General features: G+C 56.9%; 8 protein-coding genes across 8 annotated transcripts; 4 read left to right on the top strand and 4 right to left on the bottom strand.

Moving 5' to 3' along the window:
• Positions 1 to 129: 129 nt before the first annotated feature.
• F5144DRAFT_354117 (uncharacterized protein) lies at positions 130 to 2638 on the top strand. Its single transcript, XM_066784334.1, has 4 exons — positions 130 to 520; positions 577 to 591; positions 645 to 2040; positions 2200 to 2638. The coding sequence occupies exons 1-4, from the start codon at positions 220 to 222 to the stop codon at positions 2540 to 2542; spliced, it is 2055 nt and encodes a 684-aa protein (XP_066639883.1). The 5' UTR covers positions 130 to 219; the 3' UTR covers positions 2543 to 2638.
• Positions 2467 to 9190, bottom strand: F5144DRAFT_657395 (uncharacterized protein). Its single transcript, XM_066793187.1, has 4 exons — positions 6846 to 9190; positions 6417 to 6786; positions 3030 to 6293; positions 2467 to 2891 (listed from the first exon to the last, which is right to left on the bottom strand). The coding sequence occupies exons 1-4, from the start codon at positions 8939 to 8941 to the stop codon at positions 2763 to 2765; spliced, it is 5859 nt and encodes a 1952-aa protein (XP_066639882.1). The 5' UTR covers positions 8942 to 9190; the 3' UTR covers positions 2467 to 2762.
• A 2056-nt stretch (positions 9191 to 11246) lies between these two features.
• F5144DRAFT_582504 (uncharacterized protein) lies at positions 11247 to 12248 on the top strand. The gene is made up of 2 exons (XM_066789500.1): positions 11247 to 11388; positions 11452 to 12248. The coding sequence occupies exons 1-2, from the start codon at positions 11301 to 11303 to the stop codon at positions 11898 to 11900; spliced, it is 537 nt and encodes a 178-aa protein (XP_066639881.1). The 5' UTR covers positions 11247 to 11300; the 3' UTR covers positions 11901 to 12248.
• A 386-nt stretch (positions 12249 to 12634) lies between these two features.
• Positions 12635 to 13455, top strand: F5144DRAFT_497611 (uncharacterized protein; the record flags this gene model as incomplete). Its single annotated transcript, XM_066786217.1, has 2 exons — positions 12635 to 12880; positions 12967 to 13455. The coding sequence occupies 2 exons, from the start codon at positions 12635 to 12637 to the stop codon at positions 13453 to 13455; spliced, it is 735 nt and encodes a 244-aa protein (XP_066639880.1).
• Positions 13456 to 14082: 627 nt separating this feature from the next.
• On the bottom strand, positions 14083 to 15568 carry F5144DRAFT_605662 (uncharacterized protein; the record flags this gene model as incomplete). Its single annotated transcript, XM_066791450.1, has 3 exons — positions 14083 to 14914; positions 14982 to 15099; positions 15172 to 15568. 3 exons carry the CDS (start codon positions 15566 to 15568, stop codon positions 14083 to 14085), a joined length of 1347 nt encoding a protein of 448 aa, XP_066639879.1.
• A 1581-nt stretch (positions 15569 to 17149) lies between these two features.
• On the top strand, positions 17150 to 19183 carry F5144DRAFT_605661 (uncharacterized protein; the record flags this gene model as incomplete). Its single annotated transcript, XM_066791449.1, has 2 exons — positions 17150 to 17552; positions 17613 to 19183. 2 exons carry the CDS (start codon positions 17150 to 17152, stop codon positions 19181 to 19183), a joined length of 1974 nt encoding a protein of 657 aa, XP_066639878.1.
• A 1841-nt stretch (positions 19184 to 21024) lies between these two features.
• Positions 21025 to 22356, bottom strand: F5144DRAFT_496289 (TLC domain-containing protein; the record flags this gene model as incomplete). The annotated part of the gene is made up of 2 exons (XM_066786142.1): positions 21025 to 21435; positions 21514 to 22356. 2 exons carry the CDS (start codon positions 22354 to 22356, stop codon positions 21025 to 21027), a joined length of 1254 nt encoding a protein of 417 aa, XP_066639877.1.
• Positions 22357 to 23217: 861 nt separating this feature from the next.
• Positions 23218 to 25290, bottom strand: F5144DRAFT_354017 (uncharacterized protein). Its single transcript, XM_066784331.1, has 2 exons — positions 24040 to 25290; positions 23218 to 23982 (listed from the first exon to the last, which is right to left on the bottom strand). Exons 1-2 carry the CDS (start codon positions 25163 to 25165, stop codon positions 23309 to 23311), a joined length of 1800 nt encoding a protein of 599 aa, XP_066639876.1. The 5' UTR covers positions 25166 to 25290; the 3' UTR covers positions 23218 to 23308.
• Between the last annotated feature and the right edge of the window lie 44 nt (positions 25291 to 25334).

The following is a 25334-nucleotide window of genomic DNA, read 5'->3' as shown; positions in this document are numbered from 1 at the left end:
TCGGTGGCTGGATCACAAGCGGGGTCTCGGTTCGGATAGTTACCGGCGAGCGGGATGGGTATGAATGCTTCCCCTGCTGTGCGTAAGAAGGACAACATGGCTGAGTGCTTGATCCAATGAGGCCCAGTTGACACCGCGGCGCCTGCTGAAGCCCGAACGCTCACCTGCTTTGACCTAAACCACGCGAGAGATCTGAGACTAACTGCGTGTGTGTAAACAATGGATAACGCACATCTGCAGCCGAACGGCCAAGAGAGTAGTCTCGGGGTTGGGAATCCGGGGGCCGAGTTTCGACGAGACTCTCATGAAGACTACTTCTCGACCCATCTCCCGCCTCGCCCGGCCACGCCCACGGCCCCGGAGAACCATGCTCGGCCTTCATATTCACACTCGCATCATCGGAAGCCTCGGAAGATTGTCCTGTGCTTCGATGGCACAGGCAACAAGTTCCACGGCGATGATAGCGACAGCAATATCTTGAAGATCTTCCGCATGCTGGATAGAACCGCCAGCGAGCAGTGTGCGTCAACCCTTTCCTTATGCCAGAGGAATGATCAGAATACTAACCAAGTATAGACCACTATTACCAGCGTATGTCCCGCACTTTTTTGCGTTTTGTATCTGTCTAACACTGACTTATCAAGCCGGCATTGGCACTTATGTCGTCTCAACCAGTCTCACCAACACGGGGAGGGTTGCCAGGATCAAGTCCTGGTACATGAAGGCCAAAGATTCGGCCGTCGGGTCATCATTCGACCAACATGTCGTCGGCGGGTACCGCTTCCTGATGCGCTTCTACAACCCTGGAGATGAGATCTACATTTTTGGCTTCTCCCGTGGCGCCTACATCGCTCGCTTCCTCGCCGAGATGTTGGATTACGTCGGCCTCCTATCCCACGGCAACGAGGAAATGGTGGTGTTTGCGTGGAAAGCCTTCTCCAACTGGCAAAGCCGTCAGGGCGCCCAGACCCCCGAATCCCTCAAGAAGAAAAAGGAGATGTACGCGTTCATGAAAGGGTTCCGCGAGACCTTCTCCCGCCCAGTCCGCCGCATCCGCTTCCTCGGTCTGTTTGATACCGTCAACAGCGTGCCTCGCTTCGAGACGGCGTGGATGGAGCGGAGCAAGTTCCCGTACACCGCCCGCACCTCAGCAAAGGTGGTACGCCACGCCGTCGCCATTGACGAGCGCCGTGCCAAGTTCAGACAGGACCTCATCTACCAAAGCAGTGCCCGCGGCCGGAAGCCAGAGAAACGTAACCCCGTCCACCAGAGGCTTCATGAGATCAATGAGAAGTTTCTAAGGAAAGGCAGCGTTGCGCCGGAGAAGCCGGTGGAGGGTAGAGGTCGCCGCCGGAAGGCGAAATTGGACGTCCCTGACGACCCCGCCCCTTACCGTGCTCGCTCGCATTCGGCACGATCCCGGCGAACACGCATGACGGAGAGCTCAAATGTGGATGCCATCCTGCATGACGGCAAGTCCGAGATTTCGGTCGCCCCTCACCCTCACGATGAGGATCCCGATGTCGAGTCGGACACGGAGTCAGAGGAAGCAGACCAGGACATCGACGAGGTCTGGTTTGCGGGCGGCCACGCTGATATCGGTGGCGGGTGGGAGCTCCTCCCCGAGTCGAAATCCGCAAGCCACGTCCCTCTGGTCTGGATGGTCCACGAGGCGATGAAGGCCGGTCTCAATTTCGATCTCGACAAGGTGCGAGAGCTGGGCTGCGCGGAGGCCCTCGACGACCTGTGCATGGTATCAGCGGACCCACAACAGGGTGAAGCATCCGCTGGCCAGCCTCCCATCCCTAACATTATGGTCCGTAGCCCAAGCACTGCCACGCCAAAACTCTTCCAACGGTCCGGCTTCAACCAAGAAGCCAACACGAGCACCTCAAGCAGCAGCAGCTCTGATGAGTCCTCGGCGAGCCCACCCACCTTCAGGGAGATGATGCACAAGGCCCACACTGCCCTGATCCACGACTCACTGGAGTTCGGGGGCGGACTCAGCTGGTCGGCGGTCGCAGCCTGGAAAGTCATGGAGTAAGTCTGGTTTTCTGATGCATCTTCCCTCCCCCCTGCCCGTCATGAGTGCCCTCCATCGTCAGCCCTTGAGACCATGGGGGTTCCGTCCCAGCTCCATATCGCACACAACCATCCACCCTCCAGTCACGCAACAACATCACTAACCCAATGCGTCAGATACCTCCCATTCCGCCGCATGGACCTCCAGCCCGACGGCTCCTGGAAACCCATCAGCTGGCCCCTGCCGCGCGGCGAGGTGCGCGATATCCCCAGCAACGCCCGCATCCACGGCAGCGTGATTCGCCGCCTGCAGGTCGACCAGAATTACCGACCGGGCAACCTCATTGTGGGCGGTGGCGGGAGAGGCGTCAAGAGAGCGCCAGACCATCTGGGCATTGGCGAGTGGGTGTGTGTGGAGAGGGAGGGGTGTCCGATTGGCGAGGTTTGGGTCCGGAAGGACGCGCTGGAGAAGCAGAATGGGAATGGGGTACACAATGGCAACGGAGAGAAGCGGCGGTAAATAGGGATCGAGGTAGGTTATGGGGGCGATATTGGCGTTATCCTTTTGACTACCCCTTTTGCTGCGAACACGATGCGTATCATCAAACTTTTTAAACCTTACATCAAGTACCTAACTATCGACATTTGCCTCCACGGCCTTCACCAATATAAGCAACCTGCCGTGGGCCGCGTCTAACTCCATTTCCGGGCATGCCTTCAACGAACCCCATCCCCTCACCTCAATCCCGCTCCATCTCCATATACCTCTCCGTCCCCTCCATGGTCATGTGGTTCTGCCCTCCAATCGCCTCCCCACACTCCGGGCACCTCGCCTGTTCCATCGGCATACCACACTCCCCAATCGCAAACTGCAACACAATCTCGTTAGCCAGCAATCCCCAGTAAAAGGGGGGGGGAGGAAAGCAAGTGGGAGCCAGCAACCCCCCTAACACCACAACCAAAACAACCAACTCAACTCAACTCAAGTCAAAGAAAGCAAAACTCACCGGATGCCCATTCCGACAAGTATACCAATGTCCCGAATGCGTACTAATCCCCGCCCTCCCGTCCACCATCGCCTTCTTGATCGCCGCTAGCTCGGCCGGCGTGACCGCCTCGTAGCGCGCCTCGGCAAACAGCTTGGCTGTCTCTTCCACCTCATCCCGGTAGGCGGCGCCCACGGTGGGCGGCAGGCTGGCACAGAGGGCCAGGGCGTGCGTGAGCAGGGTGCGCGCGGTTTCGGTGGGGGTGGGCTTGGTGTCGTCGGGAACTTGTTCGGTGGTGGTGGTAATGGTGGGGGTTATGGTGCGGCGGTACCAGCCCTCGAGCTGGGCGATGCGCGCGTAGGAGAGGATGGTGGGGATGACGAGGCGGGGGAGCTTGGCCGTTGTGGCGTTGTCGATGAGGGTTTGGCAGTCGCTTAGGAAGCGGACGGCTTGCTTGTCGACGGCGTTGTTGCCAGTGATGAGGGAGGTGGTATTGTAAACGCTGTTGTGATCGGTGAGCTGGGTAACGGTGTCGCGCAGCAGGGCCTCTTGGATGCGCAACTGTAGGTGGTGGGCATTGAGCGTGATTTGCCGGTCGTAGACTGGTTGAGGGACTGTGGTGGAGGTAGTCTCGGAGAGGGTGAAGTTTGCGAAGGCTTGCTCCAGGGGTTGCTCCCGTTGAAGACGTTGGAAGGTCAGGACGGCGTCAAAGAGCTTTTTGGTGGGCTGGTGCTCGGCAGCCATCTCCTCCCGGAACTTGGTTGTCTCCGTGTGCAGTTTAATGGCCACAATGCGGGCTCGCCTCGAATCTTGGGAACTGGAGAGTTCTTTCTCCGTTGCTGCCACCCGCTCGTCAAGTTGTGGCAGCGTCTCACGGCCTCCGACCAGGAACCGCTTAGAGGTCTCGTCCAGCACTGCCTTATTGACTACCCGGTTATATCGTCTCGTGGCGAACTGGCGAATGGGGACCCTGCAGTCGGGGCAAGCAGGTACGGTCATCAACTGGCCGGATAATTCCCGAAGACCGTTGAAGTTGCCAAACTTGTCCGTTGTGTATACATTGCTCAGCCCGAGCATACCATCGAGCGTCTCACCAGTGAAAAAGTGGCCGCATCCGAGGACGGCGATGGGAGTCTGGTTCAGATCGATTTCGCCGTATGTCTTGAACTCCATGAGGTCCACGCGAGCATCCTTCTGGGTGCAGCATAGCTGGCACCAGTTTTGCGGACACTCCTCGCCGCAGAAGCTCGGGCATTGGTGGCCACATTCGAGAGTATTGGTGCAGCGCTCGTCGCAAGGCAGTCGGTCGCAAGGTGCCGCGCATGGCAACGAGCAGGAACCCTTGTGCTCGCAGGACCATGTGCACTTTTCGATGCATGGGGCGCAGGGCTTCTGGCATTCCTGTTGGCAGCGAGAGTGAGAGCAGCGGACTTCACACGTCTTCGTGCAAGTTCCACACTCCTCCCCCACATGACAAGCCTTGGAGCAACGATGGTTGCAAGTCCCATACGGCCTGCCGCACACCTTGTTGCACGTCTGGTGGGTGACGATGACAACGGCCTCTTCACCCTGCCCTCGGCATCGACCACACGTCCCAGGGCATTGATGGCCACACTCCAGTCCCTCAGCACACTTCGTCGGGCACGAGTACGACTCCGCGGAGACATCGTCGCAACAACGAACCGTAACGGTATGCCCACACCCAGGCACCACCTTCTCCACCATCCTCTCACACCGAATGCCCCCCAAATCCAACGTCCTATAGCACTGCACGCCATCATGGACATGCCCGCACCCCAAGCGCACCCCATCCACACCCACCCTGCACGGCCCACACACCTGACCACACAGCTTCGGGCAGGGATGCTCACACGTCGCCCTCAACCTCGGACACGGCTGCAAACAGTCAAAGGCCTCATGCAACCTCGCCGAATGGCACGGCGCCGGACACCGATGGCCACACGGCTCCAGCCTCTTATCACACGTCAACGCACAGCCCCCCTCTGGACTCTGGACGACAAAATCCGCCGGCTCCGCGCACGTGAGCGGCGTCTCCGGATGGCGCGGACAACACAGGGCGAGGGCTTTGCCGAGGGCGCCGCGGGCGCGCAGCTGGGCGTGGACGTCGGCCCACATGGGGATGCGGGCGTAGGTGGCGGCGTGGCCGAGCAGGTACAGGCCGTGCTGGGCGCGGCTGAGCAGCACGTTGATGCGGTTCTCGGTGCGCAGGAAGCCGGCCTTGTGGGACGGGTTGCTGCGCACGAGCGACACGACGATCACGGCGGCTTCTTCGCCTTGGAAGTTGTCGACGGTGGCGAGGCGGATGGTTTGGAGGAGTTGCTTCTTTTCGGTGGGTTTGCGGGGGTTGGTGGCGGCGGGGGTAGGTTCGTTGGTGGTGGTGGTGGTGGTGTCGGGTTGCGCTTCGAAGCCTTCCTGTGCGAGGGCCTCCATGTCGCGGTCGCTGAGGAAGACTTCAAAGTCGTTGCTGAGGCTGGCGCGGAGTTTCTGGAGCTGGCCCGTGTAGGGGGTCAGCAGCGCGATATCCGTGCTCTTGTACTCGCCTTGCCGCACCAAGTGGTGGATGAGGGCCTTGGCCATCGACACCTCCCAGGGGTTGCTGTGCGACTTGACACGGGCGCCGTCGTCTTTGCCGTCCTCTGGGTGGTCGTGGTCCAGCCAGAAGAGGTTGTCTCGCATCCCAACGACGGATGGCAGATCCATGACACAGGGGTGGTCTTGCAGGTTCGGGTACATCCTCCGAATGAGCTGGGAGATCTCCGGCCGCATGCGCCGCTGGACGTTGAGCTGCGCCACTGGCAACGGCGGCAACCCCGGCTCGCCGACTGCGCGGCGCTCAAATTGGCTGCGGTCGAGCTGGTGGGCACGCCCGGTCGCCGTCTCCAGGCTGAACTGGAGGTAGTTCTGGATCTGAGGGCGAAGCTGCTTGTGGTCACCGATCTGGATGAAGTGCTCAACCCCGGGCATGAGGGCAGAGATCAGGTGCGGTTCCATCACTTCAGCCGCTTCCTCACAGATGATGACCTTGACGCCGAGACGACAAAGCATCTTGATATTCCGAGCCAGCCCCGTGGTGGTGACGCCCACAACCTGAGCTTTGAGGAGCGTGCGCCGGCTGACGTCGTCATGCACGCTATTGATCTCGTCTCGGTGGAGTTTGGCTTGGTCAACCTGCTCGAAAATGCGGTCACTCTGTGCTTGGGTTAGCCGGTTTACCCAGCTCTCGGCTAGCACCCAACGCTCAAGCGGTGTAAGTGAGTAGATGTTCTTTTCAGCCCGCAGAGAAAGCTCGATCACGCCGTCATCCTCATCATCTTCCTCGAGCCGCTTATGAACGGCCTCTCCTCCCCATGTGGCCGTGTTCTGTTTCCTGCCAAGCCAGAGCTGTACAGGGTCACCGCTGCCAGCCAGGGTGAATCCCTCATCGTCCATCTTCATGGACGAGAACTGAGCATAAATTGTTGGGTAATGGCGTTGCAAAAAACGCTGAAAGCTAACCCAGTTAAGTTTGCCCTTGTGAATTTGGTGCAAAGATCCCAGGTTTTTGCCAGCATTTTCGAGGCACTCTTCAGACTCTGAGTAGTTCCGTCCCAGGATTCGGCTTTCAACGGCGGTTTTGCTGGTTTCCTTGCTCACGACGCGGAGATTCTTGCCTTCGAGCTCTTCGGCGCGGCTCTGGCCCCCGATTCGGATGATCTTGTCGATGCCGACGCCGAGAAGGTGTTTCAGGAACTGATCCAACGCGTGGTTTGTGTAGCAACTGTATGACACGTAACGTTAGTTCGGTTTGGAGGAGTCGGGAGGCCGGGAACTCCTTACATGACTAGGATTGGGCCAAGCTTTGCCTCGTCCGCGTGGTCCAGCAAGACCCTCACCAGCTGTACACCAACGTACGACTTTCCTGTGCCTGGCGGCCCCTGAATGAGGGCATACTCGCGCGTCAGAGCAGCGATCAGACTGTCGGACTGCCCGCGGTCGAGACCAGTGGCATCTTCAAGGGCTTCCGCGGTGACGTCCCCGCCAGGCACAGCAGGATTGACGCTGAGAGCGGGTTGCCCACTCCGTGTGATTGACTGGAGACGGAACCTAAACCCGGGCCGCCGGGTGTAGACCGGTGGCGATATCACGGTAAGTGGCTCATCGTCGTCGTGTTCCGTCGACGGTAGGATCCATCGCCGGAAAGCGAGGTCTCCATCTCGCATCATCCGCTGGAGATTCTCGAGAATGGGGACAAACGTCTCGGGGATAAGGCCGGGCAGCTCGATCAGCAACCCTTCCTGCTTCCCGACGTACATGCGGTGGAGTAGGCGCAGGTTTTGTTGCGTTTCAGACGCTAACTTCACCGTGACAGCGGGGTTGAAGTGCTCTGAAACAAGGGTGCTCTTGTTTTTGTCATCATGGACGTCCCGGGTCTCCTTTCTAGTGACCACGAACAGCAAGAATGGCTTCTGGTCACCACGCGTTGAGATAAAGCACACCAGACCCCCGGATTCGAGCCGAGAGGACTCCTCCCACCATCGCCGTTGCTCCTGCAGAGTGTACTTGCGAAGTTGCGGCGGTTGCGTGAACGATACGATGGCCTCAAGGCCATGATGCACCAGCACATGCTGAATGCTGGCCCTGGAGTAGTTGTGGGCTCTGATGTTGCCATTAATAAACCGATTTGACGCGGCAGCGTTGGCGACGTCGGGCTGTGCCAGGAGAGTGCCAATGACCTGCTTGAGAGGCCCAAAGGTGTCATGACGTAGCAGGCGAAAGGCAGAATCGAGATGGCGCTGGACGGGATCGGCAAGAAAGTGTGGCCGGGTGAAGTCGGTGCTTGGCAGATACTCGGCCATATTGCAAGTGACCTCTTCCAGAGTAGGGAATATCGCGATTTTGGTGATGTCGGGGAAGTCGTTGTCATGGTTACCTCCTGGGACAACCACCTCCAAAGGGAAGGTTGACTCGATGGCGCCAGCAACTCTCGCCGTGCCACCATCGGCTGGTTCGTGGCTTACCACGCCGCGACGCGCACCATGCATCATCCTTTTAATCATGTCAATCTTGACAGCGACGGCATCAAGGTCGCCCGTGGCTTCCGCTGCATCTTGAGTAGCCACACTGCGAAGCTGAGTGGTCTTTTCGCCGAGGGCGCTCAAGAGGGCCGGCAAAGCATCGTTAAGAAGACACTTCCGCTCTCGTCGGAGCAGTTCGTGGAGCGATGAGGCGACAAGAATTAGGAATCTCCGCGGCGAATGAGAAGTATTCGTCAGACGCCGGTTTAGATCAAAGAAAAAGGCAATCCCTTGATCACCGCTGATTCCGCCGATCATTCGGTAGACGGTGCCGACATAACTACCGATAGACAGACAGAGGAGCATCGACTGGTGAGTGATGACCCTGAGGGTGGCGCGAGCAAGTCGTAGACAGCTGTCATCATTCTTCGAGGTGGTGCACAATCGGATGGTTCTCTGAATGAATGCTGGACCGCCGATCTCGTCGTCGGCCAGGTCCCTAGCGACAGACTGATGGAACTCTCGGTTGGGGCTATCCATGATGCTGCCCGCGAGGTCCCATGTCTCTTCGCATTCCCGCTGGGGATTTGCACCCAAATGTGAGATGGACGAGCTGCGCTGGCGGACCTGGCGCTTGAAGTCGGAATAGTCCTCTCGGGTCTGTTTGGCTTCGCCGGGCGTGATCCCTTCAGACGCCTCTTGCTCGCGGACGCGCTCGACATCTTGGTTGTCGTGCGAGAACTTGCACGAGTCGCCGTACGTGCATCTCCCACGAAGAAATTGATGGCAAACACGTCGCGGTTGAGAAGACGAGCCGCCCCGAGAAGAATTTCCACGAGACCGGCCGCCGCGGTGGGTTTGCCGCGATGCTCTCCAGTTTCCACCAGAGCCGCGCCAACCACCTTGATCGCGTGCCATCGTTAAAAGTGATCAACGGAAAGCCGCACGGTGCGAGATGGCCGTTTGCCAATGTGGTAACGAAGTCGTGATGGCACAGAAAAAAGTGGTGCGTAAAGTGGTGGATTGAACGAGGAGATCGCGGTTGGAAAATCGGGAGAAGTAAGAGAAGAGGAGAGAGAAGCACTGGCAAGAAGGAATGGGAATGCGGAAGTTGCTCAAAACTTAAAAACTTCAAGGTTGACAAAAAGTGCAGATTTTTGAAGGGTGTGTGCGAGAGAAAGAGGTAGAGGAAAGAAGGAAACTTGGTAAATTTTCGCAGGCTTCCAGGTTTCTACCGTTTGGTCTCAGGTACCTCTCAACAATTTACTTGCCACCGGGACCTTCCCGACTCTTCTCATGCAGACTGTAACACAAAGATGCAGCTGAGACTGGCTGGCTTCGGATTCTGTGTCCGCCTCACGTCTGCCTCCTGTCTGCCTTTGGCCGATGAAGTGGCCTCTTGTTGGCTAACACTCCACCGGGGAGGGGGCAGGCTGTAGGCCTCACGCGTCGAGGATGTCACTCCGTCCTCCGGTTATTGGGGGAAGTTAAAAGGAAAGGACGGGGCGCAGAAGCCTAGATCTGGATGACGGGTTTGACCAAATCATAGCATCAAGTTGGCACAATGAGCGTCGTATTATTGTCACTGCACGCTCAGTGCTGCCCCGCCATCGTGATCAAGTTTTGTTCAACGACCCATCTCGTAAATTGGTTCAAACAAGCCCGGGCTTACCGTGGCACAATAAAATTGTTGAGAAATACACTGCCAGTCTGGCCACTCTGACCATCGAGTTCCGTTTGCAAGTCAGGCTACAGATGTCTGCATGTGTGGGGGGGGAGGGGCAGGGGGGGCACGGCAGCATGCATTGAGATGCCGAACTTGGCAGAGACAACCGTGACCTTGAAGGCGGCAGACTTGACTGGGATTAATTGACTTTTTATGGGGTTCGGGTTATCCATATCAGGATTATGTTCGACGCACCGAGTCGTGTAACTAACTACATGTCGGTCACAACGTCCCTCCTTGAGTCCTTGACTGCCCCCCGCCCACCGGAAACCGAGAACCTGGGTTTGTTACAGGGGTTGAGTCCATAGCGTATTGCCCTCACCCTTAACTTTCTTTGGCTTGTTTTAAGCACCGACGTGGTGGACAGCCTGCGTTTTGGTCGGGTGGCTCTAAGCCTCCATGTGCTGTAACGGACACTATCCGTGGCACCGCCAATACCGTGCACATGCACCCATACGAGGATCTCATGACCGTCCAAGGGCTGGGAGATCAGACAGCGACATGGAAACAGACCGTCCACGTTGTCACGGTTATCATGATCCTCGGTTTGTCTGGGGTTAGTACCGTACTCTTCCGGCATCAGGGCGGTGGGCCCTACCCGAGTTGGACGTGGCAGAACGGCGAGGCTGACAAGTGTTGTCCGTAAGAACGACAGATTCTCAGGTCCACTTCGCATGCTTCAAAGCACATGACTGCCCTCGGGCATGTAGTTGCGATGGAGGGTGGTGTTGACAGACTCAAACTTCTGCCAAGGCAGCAAGCAAACCATGATCTTGCACTTTGTAGCTATGTACTTTGCCCACGCCTAGCACGACAAAAGTTCAGGCAACGATGACCCTTGCACAGTGTAAAGTGAGCTGCTGGATATTGGATAGCTTGCGGCCATCGGAGTGGTGACTGGGGCTCGGGCCTAGCCGGACTCAGATCCACCGAAGGAGCTGTGTGTCTCGACCATGGGCCACGACTGAAGAAGCGAAGGGCTGCCAAGGTCCTGTGGCCTAGCTTGTTTTGGTTTCCATTACACAGTGTTACAACCGTGAGATATGCCAAGTTACGCCTCTCGTAGCCACGCATAGGGCCAAAAACCCAGATACCAGACTTGCAAGCCCCAGGCGGCTAGAAAAGGCCTCATCGGGAGTAGGGGGCGAACACATGCTTGGGGGGGGGGGGGGGGGGGTGATTCGTCTAAGGCTGGGGGCAACCAAGTCTCCACGGTTCGGTGTTTCTTTCTGCATGCTTCACGTTTCTCACCTGCCCGCCATCATACAAGGTGCTAAGATTCGATTTTATGCGGCGTATTATGGCTGAAGAGAATTGACTAGCTGAATTGGATTACTGTGCTCTGATGGCTGCCAAATAGTTCAGTCTCACCGTCGCATCCGGACCTAGGGAGGTTGTAGCCAAGCCGTGGTCTAGCTCCGAGGTAGGGCTAAGGCATATATCCGCTCGCTAAGCGAGCCCATGGATCATATCGGCGTCGCCACTTCTTAGGCATTTGTGGATATTCACTTGATCCTCTTGAAAATTGTCGACAGTTTGGGAAGAAACATCATGGGTGCGAATCTCCGTAGGCATCTTGATTCATACTCGGATCCCGTCAAGAAGACCAGGTGGATTTCGTGGTCAATGTATAAAATGGGTCAGTTCTCCCCTTCAGTAGCCAGTATTTTTGATACCAGACACACAGACCGACAGACACCAGACGCCAGACACACCTCACTCTTCAGCCTCTCCTCCCAGTCTCGTACCTCCCAAATCTTAACGCCACGCACCCATCCAGGCCGCTTTATCCCTTCACAATCTCTCAATATGAAGTTCGCAGTCTCTCAAACGATCCTCCTCCTTCTCGCCCCCTTGGCTCTAGCTCTCCCGACAGGAGGAGCTTCCTCCACCATCACCCCAAAGGGTTATACAGCGCCGGGCAACAACTGCAGAGAGTTCCGCGGCCAGATGATTTGCGCTCGCGATGATGCTGCTCCCACAAATGTCGGCAAGCGTGGCTACACGGCGCCAGGTAGCAATTGCCGGGAATTTCGGGGCCAGATGATCTGCGCTCGCGATGAGGCTGCCCCTGCAGAGGCTGACAAGCGTGGCTACACGGTGCCTGGCAGCAATTGCAAGGAGTTCCGCGGACAGATGATCTGTTCTTAAGGGGATGAAAGTCTGTGATCACCAACCACCCTTCAGATTGGAGCCTTGGGCTGCCCGTTCTACTTCACTTACGACGACATACACGACTCCTTGATCCTGAATAACAGCAACACTGAGCTAGGGGTAGGGGTCATTGGCGAAGGGACCATTATTACCAGTGTCGCTGGAAACAAAAGGAATTGTCCGGAGTGGGGGAGATAAGGGGGCTTTTGACTTTGGTTTGGCTTATAGGATGGAAATCTAGAGGCCCTCTCATAGGGAACAGAACTGTTTCTTGCATGCATTATGGTGGCTAGTAAGGTAGCTTGCTATTACTAGTATCGAAAGACGAGATTATAGACGAAGGCGTATTGCTTTTAGAGTGCACCTCTATGCTTTTGACTCTGCGCAATGTCTGCCTACTGACCACCTTGACCCGTTCCACCGAGGAGACTCGATAGGCCACTCCTGATTCGTGGTTTGTTCTCCGCACAATATGGCCGTCGCCGAGCTTGGCTACCGGGAACGCCCCAGCCCTTGACTGATCACGTTCTGGGTTGCCAAGTTGGGTCTGGGCTAACTCCATGTTTCAACCATTGACGACACAAGCGCAGCAGGGTTCAAGGTTTCGAAGGATCCACGTCCTTGCCACCGCCCCCGGTTGATCTGTATCATGACTGCGTGACTGCCAACTTCTGCTCTTCCACTTTACATCAGCTCATCCCGGCTGCGGGCTGCAGCTCTATTCGACCACCATGGCATCCGACCCAATATTCTTTGAGTTGAGCTGGTCAATTCTCAGTACCATCGGGGCGTGCAACGTCTTTTTCGGGCTTCTGGTCATCAGCGTCACCAACCTCTCCCCGATCGCCGCCGTTCCCCTCGTGACCTCGACCGCCTGCGCCATCGCAAATGGCCTTTGCTTCTACGCCTTTTACTTGCCAACCGTCCCGAGCACGAACCGCGCGGTCGCTTCGGCCTTTGCGGACATGGCATGGTTGGTAAGCAGCCCCGGGATTATCTCGCCTCCTTCGGCTACATGGGAGGCATATCAGGGAAATGGGTAGCGTTAACCTGTCCACAATAGATCCAAGAAGCAGGAATGTCGCTGTATAGCTATGTGATATTAAGCCGCATTCTACGCGATAGGCAGTGGTACGTATACGCGGGCCTGTTCTGGACGACCATGGTGGCCATTGTCGTGGTTCGCATTAACATCGCCGTTGCTCGGATCATGTACATCAACGGCCACAACGCGGCGCTCCAAAGGACCGTCAACTACCTCCATATGGCCTACTTTCCCTTCATAGCCGTTCTCGAATCCGTCAACGCCTTCTACCTGCTGAGGACCTTTGCCCACGCCCAGATGTCCTGCCTCAGGAGGCAGAGCAAGGCGAGCTTATTACGGTACCTGATGCGCAGCACCGAGGTCCGCCTGGCTCTCCTTGCCCTCGTCGGCATCATGCGCGCCGTCACCTACTGGTTTCAAGACAGGGCACAGAGAGCGACCAACCTGGCCAGCCAAGTCGACCGCTTCTGCTACACGATGGAGTGCCTCTTTCCTATCATCATGTAGTTCGTGTCCCTCTGTCCCCCTCCCCCCTCCCCCAGCCCCATGGCCTGCAGCTAATTCCCGAGACTTAGCATCGACATGTTGTCCTCCAAGGTCGTCTACACCAACCAACAACAGGAACGATGCGGTGTCCCTATGAACCTTCAGCACCCACAACCCGCCGTCGGGGTGGAGCCGAACGCGGGGAAGGCGGCAGGGTCGTTTCCAATTACCAGCCGAGTGGAACACGTCGAGATGGAGAACGTCTCTAGCGGCAGCGGCGCAAGGGGTCGAGGAAGTAGCGTGGGGGCAAGTTCGCAGGCTCGCATCATGAGGGCCGCGCCGCCGTTTGGCGAAGCGGTCTCACACTATGATTCGGGGGCGATGGATCAGAGCTGTACTAGAATCAACAACAGGGGGTCCGAGATTGGCGTTGCGGTCAGCGAGCGGAGGGATGAATCCCCGTCAATATCCGGTTGAATACTCAATGGACGGCATAGGAAAGGTGGCGTTGTCGGTTCTGGATGGATGGCGTTGTGGAATTGGGTATTCCGGCAATGTCAATTGTACTGTAATCAAGTCAGGGTTGAAAACGATGTATTAAGCTGACTTATCTATGGGCTGTGGTTCCTACAAAGCCTGCAGCCAGTTTTAGGGAATCACACAAACCTCCTCAGGGCAATACCCGTGATCACACGCATAGCTGCACAACTCGGCGTAGCTCTCGTCCCTGCCTGGTGCCGACACACCCGGGGTTCCCGTCTGGCCTGGCCGTGTCCTCGCCCACGTGTCTTTGTGGCCGTACAGAGTACACGAGCAGGTGTCTGACGGGCAGAAGCCGTAGCGGCAGGAGAACTCGCACAAGCCCATGTAGTCGCCCTCGCCCTCACCCTGGACGCATACGGCCCCGTCGGCCGGGGTGGTGGTGTACGGGATAATGGTGCAGACTCTTGCGGGGACGATGTACATGTATATGCTGTAGTAGGCGCATATAAAGCTACACAAGGGGTCATACTCGGCCGGGACCCCCAACATGCCCCAGCAATGGACTCCCGGAGGCGTATCGGGAAGAGGTTCGGGGGTGCGGGGATTCGTGCATGTGCAAGGCGGCGGGCAGAACCCGAGGCGGCAGGTCCGATCACAGAGGCTGTCGCCTATTGTTTCCGGACCCTTGCCGCCCACGCAGTCGGTAAGAGCGAAGGTGGGCCATGCGCTGGGGTCAGTGGTGGTGGTGCTGCTGCTTGCCGGCACCGAAGTGGTTGTCAACTGGAAGATGGCATCCCAATCGCAGTTCCCCGATTGACAGTTCCCCTTGGCGCAAAAAGCAGTGCCGGTACCGCAGGTACCGTTGTGGTGGCAACAATCACCCCATTTTCCGGCACACTTCCTCCTGCCATGCTGCCAGCCACAAGTACCATCGGTGCTATACTCCACGTCGCCGAAGCAGGCTCCTTCATAGCAAGTGCCGTTGGCGCAATCCTCTCTGTGGGGGTAGTTAGTCTGGGCTCTGAAGAGAGATAGTGATAGTCTTGAGTGACTCGGCTCCTTACTCGGTGTTGCCGCAGGTCCATGTTTCTGCGTTGCAACACTGCGCCTCGGTCCCAAGGCAGGTGGCATTGTTGTGCTGAGGGCCACAGAAGCCGTCGGCAAAGCGAAGGGGCTCAATAACTGTACGTTGGCGTCAGTCGTGAGTCATCAGGGGATAGATACATCAGGTAGTAGATAAGGCACGACACTCACACCCGATGACGCAGTATTTTGTGTTTGGTTTGAGGTTGGAGCAGTCTGGCAGCACGGTTGGGTTCAAGAAGAAGAAGTCCTTGAGAGTGATGCCGTACAGGTTGGCCATCTCGGTGCACGTGTCATAGCTTGGATCCTCGTATGTCTTGTGCCAGAACCGGCAATTGATCTCGCCGGGCTGGATGGGAGGCCGGGTGATCCGGGTCTCATTGCGAGCCACAATGGGCATCACGGCCGAGGCAATCGGAGCGAAGGCCATGTCCGTGGCGCCGGCAGGAGACCGTTTTGCGACCCGATCCTTTGTCCATGTTATGGGCGGGCAGTCGTCGGCAAGGACACCGGGAGGCTGCGTGAAGAGCAAAGAAGGTGCAATAGGGAGGACTTGAAGAAGAAACATCTTTGTAGATGGCTGACTTGCGCTGCTGCCAGACAGCGGGAAGACAAGGACCGCGATATAACCACCAGTCTCCCCGGAGGCTGAGTCTGGAATCCCCCGGTTAAAAAATAGTTCACGCTCAACCACGGAGAAGCAAGAAGGAAAAGGGGTCCCCTGCGGCCACATAAGGCAGTCTACGTTTGGTTTGGGGGGTTGAGGAATATCGCAAGCGGCGCGGCACGATAATAGCCGGCGAGGCTCTCCGCTCTCGCCTGGTTCGGAGCCCTAGGTACATACCTTAGTGTTATTGGCCGACAAGTGCTGCAGCCAAGATGCTGTTGGTTCCCGCGCAGCCCTGCAAGTACCATCGGGTAGTCCTTGCTCGGGAGAGCCGGTGCCTCGCCCGCCGTGTTGGCCCCCTCACCGAATATCTTCGGTCATGGAAAGGTACATGTACCATCGGTTAATTAATAGTCTGAGTCAGGGCGATCTGTTGGCCCGCCATGCTGTCCCCCATCTTCGGATGTCCTCGGCGTTAATAACGTTACGGCGTGAACTTAGCTCCAGCCAAGACTGCGTTGCTTACCGTGCCCTGCCGTGGTGGTGTCTATGTACGTGCATGCATATATATCAGGTCCGGCCTTGCCTGCGAGCCCGGAAAGGGGCACCATGTTGGCAATCTGCTGCACCTCCGGCACTTGTTCATGCGATGGGATTGAAGACACTGGTCAGTAGTCCCAAGTCCTCGGGGGGCATTCGGGCTGATCGTAGCTGGGCAAGGATGAGGTGAGCATAAACCCTGATTCGGCTTGGGAACTATTGTCTTTATGAAGTGGGTGGTATCAAAAAATGTTGTGCCATCTTCAATGGCGGAGCACCACCAACCCCCCCCCCCCCCCCCCCCCATTCTAATCACAAATAAAAAGAAGTAAGAAAGATAGTAACAAAGAAGTAAGAAAGATAGTAACAAAATAATAGTAAATAAGAGAGAAAGAAGAAGTAAATGAAACTAAGAAAAGAGAAGAGAAGAGAGTTGGGCTGGGGCTTGCACGGGCCCTGGATGAGCAGATTGACGACGGTACATGATGTCCGGATCCGGTATCTCCGCCTCATGTCTTTGACGTGGAAATGCCAGAGGCGGACGCGGGCTGTATAATAGCGCCACAAAACCAGCTCCTTTTTATTTGCTCGTACTGCAGGTACCTTACATGCATGCGAACCTCAACTTTTGTTTGGCCAAAACCCGCTGCAGTTTTCCCTTTATTTGTCAAATTAAACCTAGATCCGGACCACAAACATCGCATGCGGCGTGCGTTTCCTTTGTAGGCAATCTGAAAGGGTTGCTGAGAACCCACTGATATATGATCATGACGTAGACATGAGGGTGATTGGGGCGATGGTGGGCAACTTCCTGGAACGATTAGTTCTGCGATGGCCTACGTCTCTTCATCCAGACCGCCGGATGCGGCGAGGCAACGGGAGGTTCGACATGCGCGTGGGCATAAATACCGCCATCATGTGGCACGGGCTGATACTCCGCTCAGGACAAGCCCGAAGTGCTCGAAACCATCCAGCCCAGCTATCAACCAGAAAGCATCCATCATGTCTACCGCCCAGGGTCCCGCCCCCCAAGCGTCCGCTTCCCAAGGCTCCGCTCCCCAGCCCTCAAGCATGACCGAAGGCCCCCTTGGCACCTTTGACATTTTGAACGTGCCGTCCCGCGTCACGACTCCGCCTCGCTGGTTACCTCTTGTCAGCTTCCGGCTCGAAAAGCCGGAACTGCTCATTGACGAGGTTTTTGGCAAAGAGCTTGAGGACAAGGCCTTGGAGGTGGCGTCCCGGCTTAACTTGCCAAACTCAATTGCTTGGGTCCAGATTACATCACGAGCCTCTCGCTTTGACCCGCTGGACTCCTTGCCTACGCTGCTCATTGTTATGGATAACTGGGACGAAACTTCGCCTCGTCCGTGGCAAGATCTTGTCGAAGAGATGAAGAGATACATTGGTATGCCACCAGCACCTACTGTTTCTTCGGCTGTTGCTGACATGTTCGGTCCTTATCTAGATGGACGGGTTGCCAACACCCCAGCCGCCGGCTCACTCGACATCAGTGTTGAGGTGATCAGCAAGGACTTGGTCCTGACCAAGTACTTCTCGCCTCTTGACGATGACGACATGTACCCTCGGATCCTAGCAGCCTGGCCCGAGATCAAGGCAGAGATTCGCGATATTCTGGAGAGTTCCCCCGCGACAGCCGATTGCATGACATCCATCGCCCTGCTCAAGCTAGGATTTGACAAGTTGTTTGACAACCCCAAAACGGTCTACATCACTCTATCTTACGATTCGTCAGAGGCCGGATGGCCTCCAGTCTTAGCAAAGATACAATCCCTGCTTGATGGCTACGGGTTCGACCTCCACGCCCATCTGGAACACAGTTTTCCAGGCTCCTTGGCCAATTTTCAGCTTCTTCGCGACACAGAGCCAATTACAAAGGCCGAAATAACGCTCAAGATGGATGATTTCAACATGGGATTCCCGGTAGACCTGGAGACCGAAGTCAACGCTGGGGCCGATATTGGCGCACACACGTACGTCCCCAAAGACAAACGACCTCCAGCTGGGGGCCACGAGCTTTCGAATCCCATCGTCGGTACGCTAGGCTGCTGGCTACAGATCAAGGTCCAGGGCCATGACTGGCAGACAGTAGGCCTGACCAATTACCACGTTGTCAGACCTTGCCTGCCTGGGTTTCGCCTGATCGAGACTAGCAAGGGGACCGCCGTGGGCAGTCCAGAGAAAACCTCGAAACTTTTCAAGGCAGACAGAGACGGGCTGCGGACTGCTGGAACCAAACAGCGCATCCCGGTGGAGAGTCCGACCCGGACAAAGCTGAACTTCAATGTTCGGGCGAATCGATTTCATGTGGAGGAAGAGATCCGTGAGCAAGCACTCGCACAGGAAAGTGATCCAGCCCGCATAACCGACATGGAGGCTCAAGAGCAAAAGTGGCGAGCCTTCTTCGACAGCCAGAAGCACATTCTCGGGAATGTTTGTCTTGCTTCGGGCTTCATGCAACGGACCACTCGACCTAAGCCCGGGAGATTGGATTGGGCGCTGATTCGCCCAACGGAAGAGAGCCGCGTCGGGCAAAACTTACTCCCGACCATGACGGACTGGCTGAATGGACCGTATCAGTTCCATCGCCCTCGCTATCGCGGCAACATAATCACGTCACCGTCACAAGGTTCCCGCTCTCTTCACACCATGCAGAAAGGCGAGCATGTTTACAAGGTCGGCGCCTCGACAAAGTTCACGATTGGCGAGTTTGAGCGTCTCAAACCCGACTGTATCATCAGGGAGGAAAGACACTTGAAAGGGGCCGGGGTCCCCATCCGGTCCGACGAGTTCATGTTTTTCGGCACGGAGGGGATGCCATTTGCACGCCGGGGCGACTCTGGGTCTGTTGTGTGGGACACAAATGGGCACGCTGTGGGATTGTTGTTTAGAGGACACTCTCCCAACCAGACCAAGGACTGGTACGCGTATGTAACACCCATCGAAGATGTCTTTGCAAGCATCAAGGCCCAGTCAGGTGGCAAGATTCAGGAGATTCGTTTTCTAGGCGAGTCATAGGGGGTGCTTCATTTATGTACTATTGGGTTTTCGTTTCCTCCCGTTGACGGACTGTTAACGTCGCCGCGGACCCGTTGGCGGTGCCGCGGACCCGTTGACGTCGCCGCGGATCGTTGACGTCGCCGCAGACCGTTGACACCTCTCCGCTTAGGTATTTGAAGGCCTCTCCTCTAATGACGTCTTCGTCAACTCGTTTGCCTCGTAGAGCACATCACTTCCCACCAGAGAATGTGACACCCATCGAAGATGTCTTTACAAACGCCAAAGCCAAGGCACACATATTATCTACCGCCTTCATTAATATATCATTCATACTCCGCTATGCCCTAGGGCGTGCCGGACCCTCTGCTATTTAGTGTACAGGAAAACCGTGCCCTCCCGGGCCGGGTGAAAAACCCCTACCAACAATCAAGGAACGATGCGTTCTGGTGAGTCTACGTATACAAAGAGAGGAGGCCTCCTGGCCTCCGAACGGGGGCACTTCAGGCCGCCGTTTCCAGCTCGAGCCTCCTGGCCAAGCTGTACATCGGCAGCCTCCCCGAGTCCATCAGCCAGTCGAGGATCCTCCTCGCAAGCCGTGCAGTCGTGGGATTGATACCGTGTAGAACTGAGTAAAAGTCCCGTCGTGTCCGAATTCCAGTTCTCTCCCATCTTCGAGTCAACGGTGGGGCCAAACACCACACTACCAGGTGTTCGGCAGTCTCTCGTCCCTCGCCACACTCGCAGGCAGGCGTCAGAACCTCCGGGACTTCCCGTGTAAACAAGTAGTCCCGTAAGCCTATTGCTCCCGTCCGGATTTGAATGAGCAGTGAGCTTTTCGCCTTGCTGAGACCGTCATGTCTCCTTAGGGTTTCGTTCCGGAATAGCGTCTCCCGCTGATGGTCAAAGTCGTCCGCCGGCCTGGTGATTGCTCTGCCGTCCCGTTCCTTTAACCACCTCGCTCTCCAGGCCTCTTCTACTGCCTTGTCCGTGTCTATGGTTCCCCCCGTCCAGCGCATGATCGTGCCCGCGGCTCTCTCTACCGCCGTGGGCCCTTGAGGTCTCAAGGTTCGCGGTCGGCCCCTGTTGCCCCTCCTCGAGTTGAGTCTCTGCTGTATCTTGCGGCAGGCGGTAAGGATAACGCTCCCCGCCGTCTTCCTGCCGCCTTGGCCGTCGTCCAGATTGGGTTGTTGGAGTCGGTTTTCGAAATCTGCACGCCGTTTGTTTAGGTATAAGTCCAATGGTAGTACCCACGTCTCTGTCTCGAGGTTACGGATGGGGGTAGACTTAAAGGCTCCCGCCACAATCCTCAGGCTCTTGTTCTGGGCCTTCCCGAGGGCCTTGGTGATGCCTTTCTTCACCGGTTCGCCTCCCACGCCTTCATTAATACCCGCCGTGGTTGGGAGAGGAATTACGTCTGGGGTATGGAAGTAACATGGCAAACAAACCCATATCAGAACCCCAGATATAGCAGGGCTCGCAACTACTTAGGTGCTTCTGGGCAAGACTTAGTACATGTAACCTTCAAGACATATCTGGGATACTCATTAAACAGCAAACACCACACCGCCCTGCTTCTCCGTCATGAGCTGGACCGACCCCGGCTCACATAACAGGTAGCTGTACCAGGCCGCTCACTTCCAGCACCAATGTTATTCGCCACGCCTACGGTCTCCCCAAAGGGTGTGAACGAAGTAGAATGGGCGAGCCTTTCTAGCCCCCGTCGCCGGCGCCGATAGTATTATAAATTATATATTAGGATGTAATCAGCCGCAGGTTCCAGTCCACCAACCCATTGTTGTTTTCACGATCATACAAAATCATATCAGACTCCACCCCAACCCAACCCCCCTAACCCTCCATCATGTCTCAACCAAGGCCACCTTCCCCTTCCCCTTCCCCTTCTCATTCACCACCCCCCGCCCAACCCCCTCCTCCACCACCCCCTCCTCCTCCTCCCCCTCCGACCGATCATCCTTCGCGACCCCCAACACCACAAAGCGATACGCGCTCCGGAACAAGCAATACAGCCAGAACAAGTTCAGCCCCTGCAGCGCGGCCAGCAGCGCAAAGGTGCCGACCTGCGCGACGCGGCACTTGTACTGCTGGGCGGCCCAGTCCAGCACGAAGGGGCCGACGACGGCATACTCGGTGGCGATGGAGTAGAGGATGGCCAGGTTCAGGTAGTGGCGCAGGTAGATCCAGGCGGCGATGCAGAGGGCGAAAGTGGCCGACTGGGCGGGGTGGTTGATGTAGTTGAGGGATTTGGAGATCTGGGAGCGGTGGGGGTTGGTTAGGTGGGTTTGTTGTGGTGGGGTGTAAGTGGGGGAGGGGAAAAAGGGGTGGCTTACGGCTAGGAAGAGATCGCTGATGTCGTGCGTGATGTAGATGGAGATGCCGATGTACATGAAGTGGAAGCGGTAACTCAGGAAAATGAGGCTGATGGTGATGATGTGGTGCCCGATGAGCTCTCTGAAGTCCTTCCGCGGCTTCTCCTGGCCAAGGACCATCACGATGGCTTGTTGCACCCAATAGGCCGCCTGGAACAGGTAGTAGAACTTGAAGATGCCATCGTGGGCTAAGTTCGGATACGTTTCGTACATTGCGCGCGTTTTGAAATACCATAGGCCGGGGGTCTGCTTCATGGTGTAAAGTCCAAGCGGCCCAGAAAAGGCAAAGTAGCAGGCCGTGTACATCTGCTCCATGAAACGGGCCTGCTTAGCTTTGGACTTTATCCCTCCCAGACGCGCCAACGGCCGCAGCACCTCTTGCATGATGAACTCGCGAGTGAAGGTGAGGAAGATGGTGTAGAAGCCAAGGAAGGCGAAGTCCCAAGGACCCTTTCCGTACTGGCCATCGTCGAGGTTGTAGGAAAGAAAGAGGAAACGATGAACAATATTGGACTCAGTCGGGTTGAAGGCGTAGAGTCCGAGGAAGCCGACAACGAGTCCTAGAGGTATGGCCCAAGTCCGCTGGAGGAGTCCTCGGAGGTGCCCACGTGACCGCTTCCTCCGCCGCAGACGTTTATCAGGCTTTGCTAGTTGGCCGGGCCGTGTTTGGCCATCGGGGATTGAGCGTAACTTCCGTGAGTCAGATTTGATGCGTTGACGAGATGAGCGGCCATTGTGTGTGGTCGTGGTATCGAAAGGACTTTTCGAACTGCTGAGTAATGAGAACGCTTCGGTGGCGGCCATGTCTGCGGAAGTGTGCACTGATGGTCGGCCTGTATTGGCAGAGAATGGTGATTCCGGGTCCATGAGAAGAGAGTGCAACTGCGAAATAATGAAGTGACACAAACTTGTTCGTTCAATTTAGGTTCTTGAAAACAGCCGTTGTGTGGGGTGATTCGTCATGTGGGAGAAGCCGCGGCCCGCGGGTGCCGAGAGAGCGATACGCGCATAGCAAGTGCCCGCCTTCCCGAAATGATAAATCCATTCCATTTGGTCAGAAACGTCAGAGCGAAGTGCGAGATGCCGGGGATAGGGGTATAAACTACCGCGCTAATTCCGAGCAGCGAAAAGGATCCAAAACTAGCTAGGTAGGTAGTTACTGTATTGCGGGCCTAATTCATCCAGTCGAGAGGCAGACGCATCGATCAATCACTGCCCAATTAACCCTAACCCTGTTGTGGTTGGTTGCACCAAAAGCTTAACCAGAACGTCAGTTGCACCCTGGCACCTCAAGTCATACAAAGTATTCGGAGTCACTGCTACATTGATGGATGAGAACCAGATGCAAAACAAAACAAACTTGATATTTGCTCAATATACACAGGGAAGATTACGGTATTATAGCTAGTTTGTCTATGGCTCCAAAGAGGTCGGGGTATATGGACACGGAGGTTGAGATTTTGCGCTCCCACCAGTTCCCACCAACACCACTTCTAAACAGTAAAGAAATGAAAAAGATTGACCATAGTCGATGGACGGTGATAGGAGATTGCGCATAATTAGCACACAACGCATAAATGTGAGGATGTACAAGTCATGTACTGGTCAGTAGACGAGGCATTTCGGCAGTACCTCATCTCATGGTCGTGTCATGAATCCACCCGTGTCCGGGCCGGTCTTTAGGGGACCGACCTACACCGATAACTCGGAACACCACTCCAGAAACGCCGGAATCGAGCCCCCTCACGTTGCTCCCTTAGTCCCAGCCCGATGGTTTCTGCCAGTTTGATGGGCTCACCGGCGAGGGGGGCGGGAAGTGATGCGAAGGCGCCGTCGGATGTGTGGGTGTCATCGGCTTGTACTTGGCCGCGAGATCGTTGAGGTTCCCATGAGCGCTAGCGGGGGGCGAAGTCATGACACTGGGAGCACCGGACGGCGGAGCGGGCCACGACAGCAGAGACGGCGAAAACACACCACTGCTGGCAATGCTGATACCGCCGAGAGAATCTTGGCTCGTCCGGCGGGGCGCTACTGCTCGTGGCGGGCTCTGAGGGAAGGTAGACGACAGTGGCGAGACCTCGAACGGGCTGGTGGGACTGCCAGGGCGTCTGGACGGGAGTGCGACGACGAGCTGGGGAGGGCCGTCAGCGCGCTCGGGGCGGGCAACCGTGGGGCCAGGGTGCGCCACGGGAGAGGGCTGCATAGTGCCGTAACCGACCGTGCCCCGGTTGTTCTCCGTCATGAGGGCATCGCCGTGGCAGCCGTCAGTAAACAGGAGACCGGCGCCCATTGATGACCGCTTCTTGTCGTTCTCTGTGTAGGGAGTGGACTTGAAGGGCGTGTACTTGGTAAGGAAAGCTTGAACGCGAGGCGTGCGTCGGTATCTGTAAAGCAGCAGAGCCAGGAGGACAAGAAGAAGAACCAGGACGGCTGCGAACTCGGTTAGAAGACCCGCACATATTGCGATATGGGGGGTGATAGACTTACCAACAATGCCACCAATAACACCGGGGAGGGAGCTTGGGTGCGAGCCAGAATCCGAGTTGTTGTTGTTCCCGTCGCCGTTACCAACCCCACCAAAACCTCCGTTTCCGGTGTTGTCATTATTGTTCCCACTCCCATACGACGCCCCGGAGCCGGCGGCCAAATCCCCAAAGTCAGTGTGGGAAAAGCCGTCGCCCGTAAACGAGCCCGATCCAGTTTCTCCCGATGTCGTGGTTGAACCGGCAGGAGCCGAGTTACCATTGGCGTCATTTCCCTTTTGCGTGACAACCGGCACACCGGCACCATCTACCACAATACCGCCCTGATCGGTGCCAGGCGTGGAATACGACCCCGTACCCTGACCGTTGGTGGCAGGCGGCGTGTTGCCCGAGCTCTGCGATCCGCCACTTCCACTTCCAGCACCACTGCTGCCGTTGCTGCCCCCTCCAGTCGTGCCACCACCGCTGCCAGTCCCCCCATTGCTGTCATTTCCGGTTGTCCCCCCCGATCCGCTTCCACTGCCGGACCCCGACCCGCCGTTCGCACCCGACCCGGACGAACCGGATCCGGAGCCCGTAGACCCAGAACCGTTGGAGCCAGAGCCCGAAGAGCCAGAGCCCGTAGACCCGGAGCCATTGGAACCGGAACCTGAAGAACCGGAGCCGTTAGAACCGGAGCCGTTAGAGCCGGAGCCGTTAGAGCCGGAGCCGTTAGAGCCGGAGCCGTTAGAGCCGGAGCCGTTGGAGCCAGAGCCGGAAGATCCCGAGCCCGAGCCCGAGGATCCATCGTTTGACCCGGAACCCGAGTTTCCGGAGCCATTGCCCCCCGTCCCCTCCGCGGGTGGGGGTTGTTGAGTGGCCGGGGGATTGGCGGTCTCCGGCGGGTTCGTAGGCTGAGGGGCCGCGGCAGGTGGGTCCTGTGCCGGCGGGGGTTTATCAGGCGTAGGTGCCGGAGCTGGCGGCGGTGGTGTCGGGTCGGGTGTTGGAGCCGGGTCCGGTGCCGACTTAGCACATCCTGGCGTGTCGGGGAGGAGCTTGCACACCGGGCTGGTGAGTGTCTCGACGAGTTCCCCCAGAAGTCTCTTTCCCCGGAGTTTCTCCCTGATCGGCCCAGGCGGTGGGAGCCGCATCTCGTTGCGTTTAGATGCTGATATCAAAGAATGGTCAAACTGTCATGGCAACCCAGAGATTGGAGGTCGGAACAAAGTCGATCCGCGGAGAGCCACGTCTTGATATCCCGAAGTCCGAATCGCCCAGGAAACCTGACCTTGCGAGTTGAGTCAAGGAGTGACGGTTAGA

This window comes from Chaetomium tenue, assembly GCF_020726465.1.
Source record: "Chaetomium tenue strain MPI-SDFR-AT-0079 chromosome Unknown F5144scaffold_6, whole genome shotgun sequence".
In the NCBI taxonomy this organism is placed as follows: Eukaryota; Fungi; Ascomycota; class Sordariomycetes; order Sordariales; family Chaetomiaceae; genus Chaetomium; species Chaetomium tenue.
This window is presented reverse-complemented; position numbering and strand designations above follow the sequence as displayed.